Genomic DNA, 15070 nt, shown 5'->3' with positions numbered 1-15070 from the left:
ATTGAAAATGGATGGACAAAATGGATGACACGGCATACTAGTCTGTGCGAGAGTGTAATCAAATTAAGTAAGTGGAGCATCTGAGTACTTTAAGAAGAATTAAGGGGATGAGCCTGTCACGTCTACTTTACATTTTCTGCGTCCTGTCACTCACGAGCCCAGATGAATGAGCTTTACATTCCTCTCCAACTTTGCCATCCCGCCTTGCTCGTTGCAACCCCGTCTGGGTCTTTTCTCACCTACCGGCCAGCTGCCATGACAACGGCCGCGCCGCGTCATGGTTGCAGTGACAATGCCGGCATTAATCCCCCTGAGGGCCACAACGCTGGCTGCTGTGCTTTACCCACAAAATGTGATAACGTACCAAGCGGTTAGCGTGGTCCTCGGTTTACGACGAGGCCAATCCTTGACGCCACTCACATTAGCTGACGTAGGCTAGCTCGCAACGTAGCCTTGCCCGTATGTCGATTGATGCTCATTTGGACCAGTTTGGCCAAAATGACTCATTCAAACCAACGTTTTGTTCAATGGCTTTTTTCGTGCATAGTGTTATGATAGACATATTAGCACAATTTTGTGCTGTCAGCATGTCATTCTCGCAAACCTTCTAAAAATCCTCAAAATGAACATGAAACTGTGACACTCTGCTTCGCCCACATTAGGTTGATAAGATTGCATCGGCAAAAAAAAAACAACCAAACATCTTAAAGACGCTTATCCTCCCCATCTGTCAAATGTCATGCTTCTGATTGAGACTTGTTTGGAGTCAATTCACTAGCAGGACTTTGTTGAAGTACGAGTCCTGGAATTAGCCCAAAATGGCAGACTTGCTGTTCAATTTCATGAATGGGCCTTTGAGCCTTTTATCTGTATCCTTTTTTGAACATGTTGACACAATTTTGCTGGTGTGATCTTTTTTTTTTTTTTTTTTTCACAATATATCATGGCCCATCTGTCTTGCTTCCAATGGGGGCTTATTTGGGTGAATTCCCTACAAGCTGTTGTGGATTTTTTTGTCGATCAATGAATTCAGCGTCCTCGGCAAATTTTTTTTTTTTTTTTAAACTTCCAGGGGCACAACTTTGTGACCTTTTAGGTGGTGTGGAAAAGTCGCGATAAGACTTTTTTTTGGTAACAATTTTGTATTCTCTATTCTATTTACCGTAAATTCCCACCACCTTATAATCTTCTCCTATTTGCTTATTGTGACATCATTTTAGGGAGTGCTGCAGAATGTTTTGATTCATGCGTCACTTGATGTCTGGAGACTCTGGACCTGTTCCGCCAGGCCAAGTGTCTCCTCTCATTTACGCCAATGAAGAAAAGTGCAATGTTGCAATGAGGAAATAAGGAAGTGAAGCTTCTTTGTGTTCACTTGTTCTTACCAGCTGCAGCCGTATTAATCGTGTTTTTCACCTTTTTTTTTTTTTTTTCTCACCCTCATGTCGCCATTTTGCTTGAGTGCCGTTTTGAATGGGGATTTGACCATGGAATTTTCCTTCCCCCCTTTTTTTTTTGTATTAGAACCCTGCCAGAGGGGATAAAGGGCTGTTTCGACAGCTGGTTATTGTTGAAAATAACATTTGAACGAAAAGTCACACATGGATGACTCCACATACGGCCCACTCCATTCTTTAATCTGACCTACTAAACATTTGCATGGTCAAAATATTTAGCAGGGTTTTTTTTTTTTTCTCGCCATAAAATTGGTTAAATAAAACGTAGTTATTCATCTCATTAAATAATTGATTCAATGATTTCTTGTGCATAATACATTTGAAAAAATATGAGTAGAATAAACAGTTTAAATATAAGCAGTTTTATTTCAATAAATGTTGGGCTAAAGTAATTTTTTTTCAAAATATATTTTTTTTAAATGAGTGAATTCATTTAATAAAATAAAATATTTTGCTCGGACAAATTTCTTATGTAATAGAATATAAATTCATAATCATACTTACATGAATTATAAATGGCACATTTCTATACATGAAAACGTCTGATTTTATTCAAATGAAGCGTTTTATGCCCACATTTATTGCACGATTTCATTGTAATAAATTGAATTATACCTAATAAACTTAAAGGACGAGAATTATTGGATTATTACAGCAAGCCATTTTTTGCGACTCTCACTCGTCCCGCCTGTTGTATCGAAAGTGGTCACTTGCCAAGTATTGTGCTGTGTGAAAGCGTGCGCAGGGTTTGGTGTAACAAGCGAAGGCGGGACTTCGGCATGAAACTGGCTGGAGAAATGAAACTTTAAAAGCGGCCGCCCATGTTACTGTGATTAATAACAAGAGAAGATGCAGGTTCTCAGTCACTGGTGTGTGCAAGCGCTGTAAAAGTTCAATCAAGTACAACTGGACTTGGTTTGATGAGGCATGACTACACATGACTAAAGCAAATTAAAAAAGAAGGAAATATTATTGTCAGTGCATCCGGAAAATATACACAGCGCTTTACCTTTTAAACGTTTTGTTTGTTACAGCCTAATTCCAATAAATCCATTTTCCCCCCCTCAAAATTCTGCGTACAATACACGAAAGGTATTTGCAGTTGTGTGACAGCCTTCTTCTAAGATTTTACAAATTCATTTTCCCCGCCTTAAAATTCCACACAAAACATCCCGTAATCATTATGTGAAAAATATGGAATGTGTGTTTATGCGTGAGTTTAGTGTTAACGAAATGATTTGTCAAAACGAAAATCACGGGTCCAAAAGTGTCCACGTGAATGACTTGATCCGATTTTGGAATAAGGCTGTTATGTAACATATCCAAATACGGAAAAGTTGAAAACCTATCAATACTTTGCGGGTGCTTTTGTATTTACGTTGCGTTTCCATCATCATCATCATCATCATCATCAGACTCCGGCGTATGCTTTCCAGTAGCTTCCCCCTCTGGTATGTCGTAGTGTGCCACTTGTTACCAAGCCTGGTGAAAGCATGATGTACAGTATGCTGCAGTAGATCATGTCATCATGAAGCAGCTCTTAATCTTGAAGCGTTTATTGACAAAACGCATCAGCCTTGTCGTCACATTTGTTGCACATTTGGGCTGGAATCGAAGCATTTTATTGTCCGCCCGCCTTGCACGCTGCTAAATGCATTATGATAATGAGGCAGAAGGGTGGGGCCGTGTGGCAGAATGAGACGGCAGCGTAGGGCGCAGTAATGGATGGACGGGGAAGTGGGGCTTGGGGGCGGGTCCGCGGGGGCTCTCACACCAAAGGGAGGGGGCCGACTGCTGTCACCAAAGCTGCTTCAATGTGTACATATGAATCTGGTGATACATCCTGTGCTTTTTCCAGCTTTTTCGTGAGGTGCGCATCATGAAAACCCTCAACCATCCCAACATAGGTGAGTTGCACTTTGGACTTTTGTCTGTCGCTGGCCTTTATGTAGTGTGACCTTTTCCATCTGTGTGTTACAGTCCAGCTTTTTGAAGTCATCGAGACGGAAAAGACTCTCTACCTGATCATGGAGTACGCCAGCGGAGGCGAGTCATGCCCGAAGCACACAAACAGAACTGATTTCTAACATCTTAGCCATTTGTGTATTTTATTTTTTAAAGCGAGAGAGAACCGTCCCGTAACGAAGGAATAAATGGCCATGTGTGTGTTTTTGCTGCTCTTCCGCCGTGTGTCATCTCTGTAACCTCTTTGAGGACTTCCATCATGCAGGACCCCACAATGAAGCCGAAAACGTGCTCCTTCCCAATTTGAACCCCTTTGTTTACCTTTCTTCTTTCATCTCCGTGCCGCTCTCTCCTGTCTGCCTCCCAATACCGAACAAGGAGAGAGCACACAAAAAAGGAGACAAGCTCAACATCACATGACCTGACGGAGCAGCCAGTCGTAATCTACTCACCCAATAAAGAAGTCCACATCACAAGCTGGAGTGAACTTGTGACTCCGTTTTTTTTTTTTTTTATGAATAAGAATTAATGTCATGTGTTAAAGTCAATGACTCAATTTTAGTTGTTTGGCCAACATTTCAGACCAGATAGAGGCTTTCCTTTTTTCCGCCAGATGGATGAACATTTACATCAGCTCCAGCTGTCGGACTTATTGGAGCTTGCAAAGATCGAGTGTGCTTTAGTGTATGACTGAAGAAAGGACAAAAGGCAGACAGACAAATTAGGCATTTTTTTCCCCCACAATTTTTTTTCTTCCTTTTTTTTTTTTGACATCCCCAAGTATGGCGTCTGTTACCATGGCGCCTCAGCACTTGTTAGCCCTCCCTGAGTCTAAAAAAGTGACAAGCAATTAAAAAGGTCCGCGCATCTATTTGATGAGCGAGAGTCTATCCGAGGGCGAGGTACACCCTGGACTGCACGATTTCAAAAGGCAATTTTTCACAAAGTGAAGGTCGATGCACTTAATAGCTCTTTATTTATTATTCTACGCCCCACGGTCTCCACTTAACTGCAGCGATTGGCTCAGTTTCTTGAGTACGGTTAGCCTTGATACTGCAGCGGCCTGCAGTATCACTTCACAGTTGTTGCTTAAAGCTGCAATAGACGTCGTTGACATTCAATCTTGTCGTTCCTCGCAGGGGAGGTGTTCGACTACCTCGTGGCTCACGGCCGCATGAAGGAGAAAGAGGCCCGCGGCAAGTTCCGACAGGTCGGTTCCAACTTCGGCCCACTTGCGTTTGTGATAAGGAAAAAAAAAAAAAAAAAAGAAGAATGACGCATTTGCTGCATCGTACGCAGGAAAAAGTTGGTCGAGTTGCTGTAATTTAGCAGAGCGTGACCTTTCCACCGCGGCGCCCTGCAGAATAAAGTCAACAGTGAAATTCTCTCTTGTACATGAAGCTTGTTTTATTGTCTTTGCGCAGATCGTGTCAGCCGTGCACTACTGCCACCAGAAGAACATTGTTCACAGAGACTTGAAGGTGAGCACACAAAACGACCTATAATAATTGTGGGAAAACTTGTTGGATGTGGCCATTGATTAATTGAGCGTGAAGGATTCCCTCATATGTGTGAAATTGATTGTGGATGAAATGTGGAGTTGACTACTCGCTGCAGTGAATTCGCTCCACAACATGACCACACTGGCACAAAGAACGACGAATGAGATTCTCTCGTTCCTTTTCTATATCGAGGGAGAAAAAAATCATGTATGAATTGTTGATTTTTCGCATATTGTTGATCAAGTCACTTGATGATGCCTTTTTTTTTTTTAATGTTTTTTTTTAATAGTTTAAATGTAATTAAGTGGTCAAAACTGTAAATAAATGTAATTGTAGAAATTCAACATTTATTACAATAAACCAATGATTATATAAATAAATACACGGTAAATAACCAATTTTTTTGAAACGCAACAAATAGTATGTAACTGCTTGGTGGGCCGCATTTAAGAACGCCGCGGCCACACTTTTCCCACCTCTGCCTTTGCTTACTTGTGAGCTACGTCAGGTCTTTTTGCAAGGTCATTCAAATATCAACATGTGCCACTATGACATCATCTTTTGTGCTCCACCATCCAAGGCGGAGAATCTGCTTCTGGACGCCAACTCCAACATCAAAATCGCCGACTTTGGCTTCAGCAACGAGTTCATGGCCGGCAGCAAGCTGGACACCTTCTGCGGCTCGCCGCCCTACGCCGCTCCCGAACTTTTCCAAGGCAAGAAGTACGACGGCCCCGAGGTGGACATCTGGAGCCTGGGCGTCATCCTCTACACGCTGGTCAGCGGCTCGCTGCCCTTTGACGGACAAAACCTGAAGGTGGGCGGATCTTGTCGTTGCTCTCTCAAGCCTCGCTCGTCCCTGTGGCTGAATCTCATCTGGATTTGTGTTCCATTCAGGAGCTGCGTGAGCGTGTCCTGAGAGGGAAATACCGCGTTCCCTTCTACATGTCCACGGACTGCGAGGGAATCCTGCGCCGCTTCCTGGTCCTCAACCCGACCAAGCGCTGTTCGCTGGAGGTGAGCGGGAACACTTGGAGTGGGACTGAGCCATTAATTCCACTTTATTTGTCAGTGCAATTTATTATTTCTTTAAATGTTGATGTGCACTGCTTACACTTAACATGTTGTGTGAACAGAGTGGTGCTATAAAACCACATCTGATGTGGCCACTTGAATGATTTGATCGCTAGACTTTTTTTAGTGACCAAAGTGACTGAATTAGCGACTACTTCCTGCAAAAAAAATAAAAAGGCACAGACACAATATGAGTCATTTTTACATTGTTTTCCATATAACAAGAGAGGAGCCTGGTGGAAGGGAATCACGGAGTCAATCTCGCTGAACATTGCCAACGACGACGTCCATTTATATGTTGCAAAAGCAGCGATTTATCCACATTGGAAACTTTTGCCCAGAGTTATGTTCTTCCAAGCTACAAATATTATGCCAAAGTCACTTTGCTGCTACATTAAATTAGAGCAGGAGGAGGAAGTGTAGTGCTGCTCTTAGAAAAATACACATTCCCGCACTTTGGAAGGTTTAGGTACTGAAATGAATGATCTAATAATCGATTGAGCGCGAAATTCTCCATTATTCTTCCATTATTTAGGTAGATGCTGGGAAAAGTACAAAAAAAGCCGCTTAAAAGCCTGCTTGTTTGTTATTCGCAGAGTAATCGAGCAAATCCCAAAAGGGAGTACTGTTGTTGTCATTTTTTGGGGAGGAAAAACGATTCAAATCCAAGATTTTTTTTGAAGGTTATATAGCCCAGTCCTATGACAAAATGTACACAGAAAAAAAAAAGTACTTTTTGGCTGTCATCTTTTTACCAGCAAATCATGAAAGACAAGTGGTTGAACGTGAGCTACGACGGAGAGGAGCTGAAACCTCACAAAGAGCCCGAGGCCGACTTCAACGACACCGTCCGCATCGGTGAGTCGAGACCCGCGGAATGACGCGAGCGCCGATTTGAAGCCTGCGTGACTTTTGGACGCGCGCTCTTGCAGACGTGATGGTGGGGATGGGTTTCACCAGGGAGGAGATCCGAGAGTCTCTGGTCGGTCACAAGTACAACGAGGTGACGGCCACGTACTTGCTGCTGGCACGCAAGAACGAGGCAAGTGTTGCATGTCCGCGTTCGAGCTTGTTTCTGTCTGATGCGCTCTAATTGGATAGGATGGCCTCAAATTTCAATACGATCCGCTTTGACATTCACTCCCAATTGTGATGCTATTCGCTCCAAGTAGTATTGGCTGCAATTACGATACAATTCACTCCACTTGCCATGAGTTGAGATACCATCTGACCGGTTTGGTCCATAACATGTAAATAGGCAAAGCATGTTGGTCGGTAAATGCCAATTTTTTTCAAAAGTCTCACTTTGAACAGACAAAGAAAGTGAGAATGTTTACTGTTGAGAGGCTGAAATGCCAAGCATTGGACTATTTGAAGTTTAACGAGGTCCCCAAATGATTCGTGGATGATCAAAATAGTCGTCCATTAATCCTCCGCTTACGATACAATTGACTTCAATTCCGAACCGATATAATGCCGTTTCAAAGCGATTGGGTCCCCGCCTCCTTTCTGGATGAATTCAAAACGAAGCCGAACGTAGCTGCGCTTCTTCCGTGTCGTGCTCTGTTTCCGCTCCCGACACAACACCGCAGCAACGTTTGATCGCGCTCCCTCTCTGTTGTCCCAGGCCGAAAGCACCGTGTCCCGCTCGGGCAGCAGCCTCAGCCTGGCTCGCGTCAGGCCCGGCACCCTCGCCAACGGAACCAGCAAACACTCTGCGTCCTCCTCTGCGGCTACGTCCTCCTCCTCCGCCCACAAGCCCCAACGCAGCGTCTCCACCTATCAGCGGCAGAGACGACACTCCGACTTCTGTACGACTCGTTGACATGGCGTCCTTGCGGCGTCAAAAGCGGTCTTCACCACCTTCGCCGTCTCTCGTCTCTCGCAGGCGGCCCGGCAGCTCCCGGCTCGGCGCACCCCAAGCGCAGCCCGAGCGGGGCGGCCGAAGGATCCGGCCTTAAGGAGGAACGGCTGTCGGTCCGCAAGCCCGGCAACAACGCCGTCGGTTCTCGGAGCATCCCGACACCCTCCAGCCCGATGGTCAGCTCTGCTCACAATCCCAACAAAGCCGAGATTCCCGACAGACGGAAGGAGGCCACCTCCGCCACGGTACAGGACAAAAAAACCTGAACATTTAAATCCGTGCATCCATGTGTCGAGATTAGCATGTGGCGGATTTCGGGGAACTAAAACGGCGGGCAGATTAACCTTGAATGAACCCTTTAATGTGGTTAAAAAGCTGCGTTCAAGAATCCTCTTTCACATCAACTGCGACATGATACAACTCCAGTTCAAGCGAAAATAAAACATAACCTCATCCTTCAAAGTAGATGGGACCCGATTTTCACAAATTTTAATAAGTTGCGTTAGAAAAATATTCATGTCGCAATGAACGGTTTCTCGAATTGATACACGCTGAGCGAGTATTTCCTTCATTTAGCAATTACAATTGAGCCATTTTGTCACTTCTGTCGACTGAAAATGACGTCACAGTGTCTCAGGGTCAGGTCACGACCAATCGCGGCTGACCTGTTTTCTGAAGCTGAGCCATGATTGGTCGGTACCTGTGCCCTGAGCATCTGTGATGTCATTTTCAATGGACAGAAGTGACAAAATGGCTGCCCCCAGAGATGGCTAAAAACGTCTGGATTCTTATTCCACAAACGCAATATTCATCCGAATGCCGTGTTTACACTAATGGACCTGCTGGGAACATACTCTTGGAAAAAAAAAATGTTTGGGTTGATTTCCACTTCAAGACTTATTTGTGACTTAATCCCACCTCTGCTATTTCTCATTTTTTATTTCTATTTTTTTCTCTCCCCAGAATAACGTCGCCGCTAGTGGCATGACGCGAAGGAACACGTACGTGTGCAGCACAGACAGACACTCGTTGTTGCAAAATGGCAAAGAAAACAGGTGAGAAGCATTTCCGACCGTATGACTCCTCTTCTTTGTGAACGCTTGTCGAACGACGCCCAAGTCATTTGGTGTTAAGGCCAGCGTTAAAATGACCGCGGCAGATGTCATTTCGCTGGAGATGTTTGGAGCGGAGAACTGCACGAGTCTGCGTGTTTACATAGCCAGTATGAGTCGCGTTTTGTTGTGGCAGACGGCCTTGCGCTGCTGCGGAGTCGCCTCTTGCTGTTCTTTCCGCGACGTTCACTGGAGTTGGCTCCTGTCACTCCTTACTTTTCACGCCTTCACTGCAGCATTGTAGGCCACAGCCTCCGCTTTGTTGCCGTGCTCCGTTTTCTTGCACTCGGTGAAGTTGCTGCGGCCGGTGACCACGTCTTATCAACGAAATCAGTGACACCGCAAGCACCAGCTCATTTTTCACGTGATTGGGCAATCATCGGAAGAACAAAACACAACCTTAACTTGAGAGTCACCCACCGGCGTAATCGCATTAATTTCAACTCCAATAAAGTACGATTACTTGTCCTCGGACCACTCCCGATAGTCACGCAACGGGGAGCGAACGGGAAGAAAATCAAATGAAGAAATCTTTGCAATTATCGGGAGTAGGTTCCATTTCTTGCTGCGCGCTAGATGCGTGATTAGCATCTGCCCGACCGTTCTGAATTTGGGGGTTCTTTCTGGACTTTGCATGGGGATTTCCGCTCCCAAAGCATGCTTATGATTAGTTACATTGAAAACTCTCAATTGTGCGCGTGATGCTCATTTGTCTACATGTGCCCCGTGATTGGCTGGCGATCACTCCAGGGTGTACATTTGCCAGGCGTCAGCTGAAGTTAATTGAAGACGCTCAATCGTCCATAGCTGTAAATGCCGCTTCGTTTATTTGTCGTTTATGTGCCCCGACATTTGCCGGCGAAGCGCCCAAGGTGTAATCCACCTCTCGCCCAAAGTCAGAGCCGGGATCGGCTCCAGCGGAGCTGCCACCTTAACGGGGACCAGGCACCGTCGGAAAATGGACGGATGCATGTTGCATTTCCCGGTCTATGGAGCGTGCTTCCTCTTTTTTGACTCTAGAAAAGAAAAGAATAATTCATCGTATTTGTATTGAAGCCAGCGTTAGAAAGTCAAAGAGGGCGCATAATAAAGTAGGAGGAAGCGTTGTGGTGATAAAGTGGCAACTGGCACTGTGCCCACATCACCCCCCCAACCGTACATTTGCCTCTGAGGCTTTGTCAATGCGATGCCAAGCCACAGTGCTTGATGGGCTGAACACGTGCAGGTTCACGCGCGTTTGATTTCTTTTTCTTTTCTTTTTTTTTCATACCTGAGACAAAACAATTGTGTGGCTACAGATAATGTCTGTTGTTAAATTTGGTGAAGCAACACGTGGCCCATTGGCCAAGGTTACTTTTCTATTCTTCCAACTCAAATCACTCATCTCTCAAATCAACTTTCTACATCGAGAAAGAATCGAAATGGCGTTCATTTCTTCCAGCTAGCCCACAAAACACCAACAACTTTTTTTCATCTTTTGTTTATTTAATGAGAGAGAAATGGCACTCTACAGTAGAATGCTGCACAAAGCATGCAATATTTACAGAATTGAATAGAATGCGAATAACAAAAACATTTTTTGCAACATGCTTTAATTTACTGGCCTTCGTGCTGCTCCTTCTCGCCTGCGCGCCATGGCTATTGGGGGGGCAATTTAATATATTCAGAAATATAATTGCGCATAAATTTGACGACATAGGACATTCGCTTTTGGCAGAGCAAAAAAGGAATTTATGCCAATGAGTATTGTTAAATCCTTTGTTAACGTTTATATTTACCGCCGCATCAGCGCTCCTCTGGTCATTTTACGTACTCGTTTTGTGCGGTGCGCATATGAACACGCGTCTGTGCGCGCGCGTGTTTGCTATGTAGAGCGTAACGGAAAGCAGCCTGAGGGCAATATTGGGAGGTTAGGTGTGTCCGTGCTTTAATGCTCAGTGACAAGACGAATGTCCTCCTGCCGCTCCATTCAGCAAATCAACGTTTTCCCTCCCTTGAACCCCGACCCCAGTTCCCTTTCCCACCGGCTGCCCCCCGCTTCTCCCTCCACCCACAGCATCGCCGGCGCGTCGGCCTCGTCGTCCTCCTCGACCTCCTCGCGCCTCTCCCGGGGCTCGGCGGCCAGGAGCACCTTCCACGGCGGGCAAATCCGAGACCGCCGGCCGCCCTTACACGTGGCGCCGGCCTCGCCCACGCCCTCGCGCGACAGCGGCGGCGGCGGCGCCACCCTCCCCGGCTCCAGGACCCCACGCGCCACCAGCAACCTGCTCAGCAAGCTCACCTCCAAGTTGACCCGCAGGTAAGCGGAGAAGCCGCGGGAGAAAATGGCGGCAAGAGGACACGTCTGCTCACTGTGGACTAGCGCTGTGGCTAATTGGCTAGCACGCTAAAAACGGACATTTTTAAGTGCACTGGAAGATGTACTGTGGACTGATGTTGATGACTTGTTCGAGTACATAAAAGATCTCATCTACTAACGGCGGCTTTTATTCTTTTTCAGCAACGCTTGGCAAGTTGTCCGCCTCAGGTTCACATGTTTAGCCTCGTTTCCAACGGGCACGGCGAGTTCAGTCCAATCTGGTTTCGGGAAATCCTGATCAGGTTTGGGTTTCCGGCGCCAGGATTGTGTAAGCTGGATGGCGATAGCTGCGTAAGCTGTCTCAAAAAGATAAGGAGAATCTAAAAAAAATAAGATGAGAACAAAATATTCATGTATAATAAAACTAATGTTGTTTACTGTAAAGCGGATGAATTTGTTTCTTGTAAAATAATCGCATGTTATATCGCACTTGAGGGGGGCAAAAATTGCAATTGGATTATTTTTCAAAATGGTTGAGCCCTAGCTTGCACGTGGCAAGGAGCGAGTCTCTCACAGCATCACAGGTACGCTGCGGTACTGTTCCTCGCAGCTCCTCAGCCGGGCGTTCCCAAAACGTTCTTAGGACGCTAAAGTTAGCTTAGCCTGTTAGCTTAGCCTGTTGCCACTCGGCCGCAGCGCTACGAGCGCCTTGATCGTATTTGACACGGGAAACCAGCGATTGTGTCAGACTGTTTACGCATTAAAATGCGTGTCGAACTGAACTGTTTACGCATTAAAATGCGTGTCGAACTGAACAGAAGAGGACGGCCTGTTGGGAACGAGGCTTTAACAAGAGGCACCTCGGGTCACTCCAACCGAGGTGTCCGTCTCGGTGTATGACATCACCTCCTGTGTTGAAGTGCATCCGTGTAGTTTTTGTGACGCGTTCCAAGATCTTTGTGGCTCGTCGCGGCGTCCATCTGAGGCGGACAACTTTGCTTTCCGCGCGTGGCGTTCCGCTGCTTGTTGTTGCTTTTGCGTGTTTGTTTGATTGTCTAACCACGTTTGCTTCCCCTCACCAGTCACCTGCCGATCCGCCATCCTGTCTTCTTCTTCAATCTTCTGCTTTGTTTCCTCTCACCTCCATGTTGTTTTCCTCTCCCACTTTCTTTCTTTCTTTGCCCCGACACTCGGCTCTCGTTGCCATTCCACACCTCCTCTTCCTCTTCTTCCAGGGTCACTCTTGACCCTTCTAAGCGTCAGAGTTCAAACAAATCCGTGTCGGGCTGCAACCTCCCGCAGGCCACAAAAACAGTTAGTAAGTCTTCCTTTCCCATCTTTTCTGGCTGCCGTGTGTCTCGCTTCATGTTCGTCTTTGTCTACCCGTGTGTTTATCTGCTGTGTGTGTCCATATCACTGGTTGGAGTGTACTGTAGTCAAACAAACATGTACAATTTTTGGTAACATTTGAAATCATAACGAGCTGTCTGACGACAGCTCTAACCAACAACAACTCGATTGTTTCTGTGTGTGCGTGCTCGTGTCATCAGTAATTGGTTGTGAGAGAGATGGCTGTGTGTGGGCTACAGTTCCGCCCCCTGTGGGTGGATAAAGGTACAACAGTTTATTGGGTTTTGGGGCTTCGTACAAAGGCGTAATATAATAATGATATCGGGCCTCACAGATAAAATAGTCAAATCATGAGCGCAAAGGTGTAAGGTTGTTTTTAAGGGGGGAAAAAAATACTTTTTAAAGATGGAGGCTAATGAACGAGTAACTGTCGAAATTAATAATCATTTGAACGCTTTCTGCACAATAATAGAACTTTATTTTTATATTTAAACCAAATGATTGCTTTCTTTCTGGTTGAATTTAAACGCTTGCGTGATTCCAGGCAACTTATGCCGTTCTTGGTCAACATAGGACATTACAAAAACAATTTACTCTCGCAATACTGTATAACCTAACATAAGAGAAATATAACTTTGTTCTTGTGATGTTTCAACTTTTTTCTTGTGAGAATACAAATTTATTCGGACTTTGTTCTTGACTTTTTCTCTCATATTTTCCTTGTATTCAAATTTGTTTTTCTTTCCGGAAATGTGACTTTATATTTTTCTCGCAGAATATGATCCCTGATACTACTGCTTTTAAAAATGGCTATTTTTCCTATTCAGAAAAACGTTATTGTCATATTTAAACCTTTTTCACAACATAGCTGAATTCTGATATTTTGTTCTCAAAAAATGTTACTGTACTTTGTAATATTAGCCAAAATCTTCTCACAGAAATGTCTTTGATCATACAAAAAAAAAAATCCTCACAAAAATCATTAGGTTCTTGTAATAATTACTCCCACCGAAAAATGATTGTCTTCTTGTATTAATTACGCCCCCCAAAAATCTCACTTTTTTTTTTTCCTGGTAACAATTAGATTAGTCATTTTTTTTAATCTTATTTTTTTTCCCTTCACTGTGGCCCTGATCACACTCCTCTCTATGTTTGCTCGTCAGCTACACAAGTGGAGGTGACTTTTAAAGTTAACAGTCGTTGCCAAAGACTAGAATTGTGTGTGGTTTAAGAGGGTGGCAGCTTGTGCACGCCTCATCCTGAGCGAGCGAGTGTGGTTGTGTGTGCGGTTTTCCAGCAAGATTAGTGCTGCTAATCTGGATTTACGCTGCTGTTGAACCAACATCTCGCACAGCTTTTGTTTTGTTCTGCCATTCTTTCTCTTCTTCCGCTGTCCTCCCATCATGCACCCGCACTCTTCTCCAAATGTAGTCAACCTCACTTTGTTGTCGTTAACAAACAAGTCCCGCAAAACAAGTCTGCGAGGACGTAAGGATAAGATCAGTAACCGCACAGATGCAGCAGATCACGTGACTATTTTTGTGCGAAGACTTGATGGTCCTCCTATTCATTGTGTGTGCTGTTTACATCTGATCACTGTGGTGGATGAGTAGCCATGTTGTGTGTTTTAGTTGGTGGACTCATTGAAGTAGAACTTGAGCAGGAAGTGTTAGTTTTTTTGTTTTTTGTTTTTTTCTGGTTGTTTTCTAATAGACACCTTTTGTCTTGCTCTTGAGGGTCACAGACGAACCTGAGAGAATCAGCAGATCTCCGGTCACAAGGTGAGTCACAAACATTTTCAGTGTACAATTATCGGCACATATTTGTGATTTTTTTTTTTTTTTTTTTTTTTTTAATTTAATAAAAGCCTAACAATGATAGCAATGGTAATCACAAAAGTAGCAGTCGGGTCATTATTTAAAAAAAAAACAAATTATATAATTTAGAAGAAATAAATGTTATTTTTAGAGAAAAAAAAGGCACATATGTAGAAGGGGAAAAAAAGTCAATGAAGTCATTTGAGGAGGAAAAAAGTTATATTAAAAAATGTTTTTTTGTGGGGGGGTAAAAAGCATTCTGAAAAAAGTGATGGGTGTTATTTGAGGAAATGGAAAAAAAATTTTTAGGGAAAAGGCTGTTTTGAAAAGGGAAAAAAGTTTAGTGAAAAGTAAAGTTGTATTAGTAAGACAAAAATATATAATTCATTGTAATCTTAGAGTAATCTGTGGTCTTTTTTTTTTGTTAAGAAAAAAAACATTAACAATAATCTTATCAAACAGAGATGTGTGGCGTCCATTTTAAATATATTTCCGTACGCCAGATAAGGATGTAGCAATAATAAAGCTTTCATGCACAAGCGCACTTTTGTTTTTTCTAAAAGTTGTGTGTGTTTGGTCGCAGTGTCTCAGGCTAACAGCAGCAGGTAACGTTAGCTTAGTTAGCCGTGT

At 44.2% G+C, this 15070-nt stretch overlaps 1 protein-coding gene across 5 annotated transcripts in view; it reads left to right on the top strand.

The window, feature by feature from the left end:
• mark4b (MAP/microtubule affinity-regulating kinase 4b) overlaps positions 1-15070 on the top strand; it is a 32545-nt gene that overhangs the window by 13367 nt on the left and 4108 nt on the right. For 2 of the 5 annotated variants that reach the window (XM_086035653.1, XM_086035652.1), the window contains 14 exons: positions 3316-3364; positions 3438-3503; positions 4562-4632; positions 4847-4903; positions 5505-5741; positions 5822-5941; positions 6757-6856; positions 6931-7040; positions 7626-7809; positions 7887-8107; positions 8826-8917; positions 10986-11273; positions 12509-12591; positions 14368-14404. In XM_086035653.1, coding sequence (XP_085891779.1) covers positions 3316-3364; positions 3438-3503; positions 4562-4632; positions 4847-4903; positions 5505-5741; positions 5822-5941; positions 6757-6856; positions 6931-7040; positions 7626-7809; positions 7887-8107; positions 8826-8917; positions 10986-11273; positions 12509-12591; positions 14368-14404 — 1715 coding nt within the window. Of the gene's footprint in view, positions 1-3315; positions 3365-3437; positions 3504-4561; positions 4633-4846; positions 4904-5504; positions 5742-5821; positions 5942-6756; positions 6857-6930; positions 7041-7625; positions 7810-7886; positions 8108-8825; positions 8918-10985; positions 11274-12508; positions 12592-14359; positions 14405-15023; positions 15046-15070 lie in introns of all 5 variants that reach the window. The other 3 variants (XM_086035657.1, XM_086035654.1, XM_086035655.1) reach the window with 3 other exon arrangements.

Source organism: Filicampus tigris, chromosome 7 (genome assembly GCF_054856515.1).
Source record: "Filicampus tigris isolate MCC_2025a chromosome 7, RoL_Ftig_1.0, whole genome shotgun sequence".
NCBI classification, from domain to species: Eukaryota; Metazoa; Chordata; class Actinopteri; order Syngnathiformes; family Syngnathidae; genus Filicampus; species Filicampus tigris.
The sequence above is the reverse complement of the archived record's forward strand: the minus strand, read 5'-3'. Positions and strand labels throughout refer to the sequence as shown.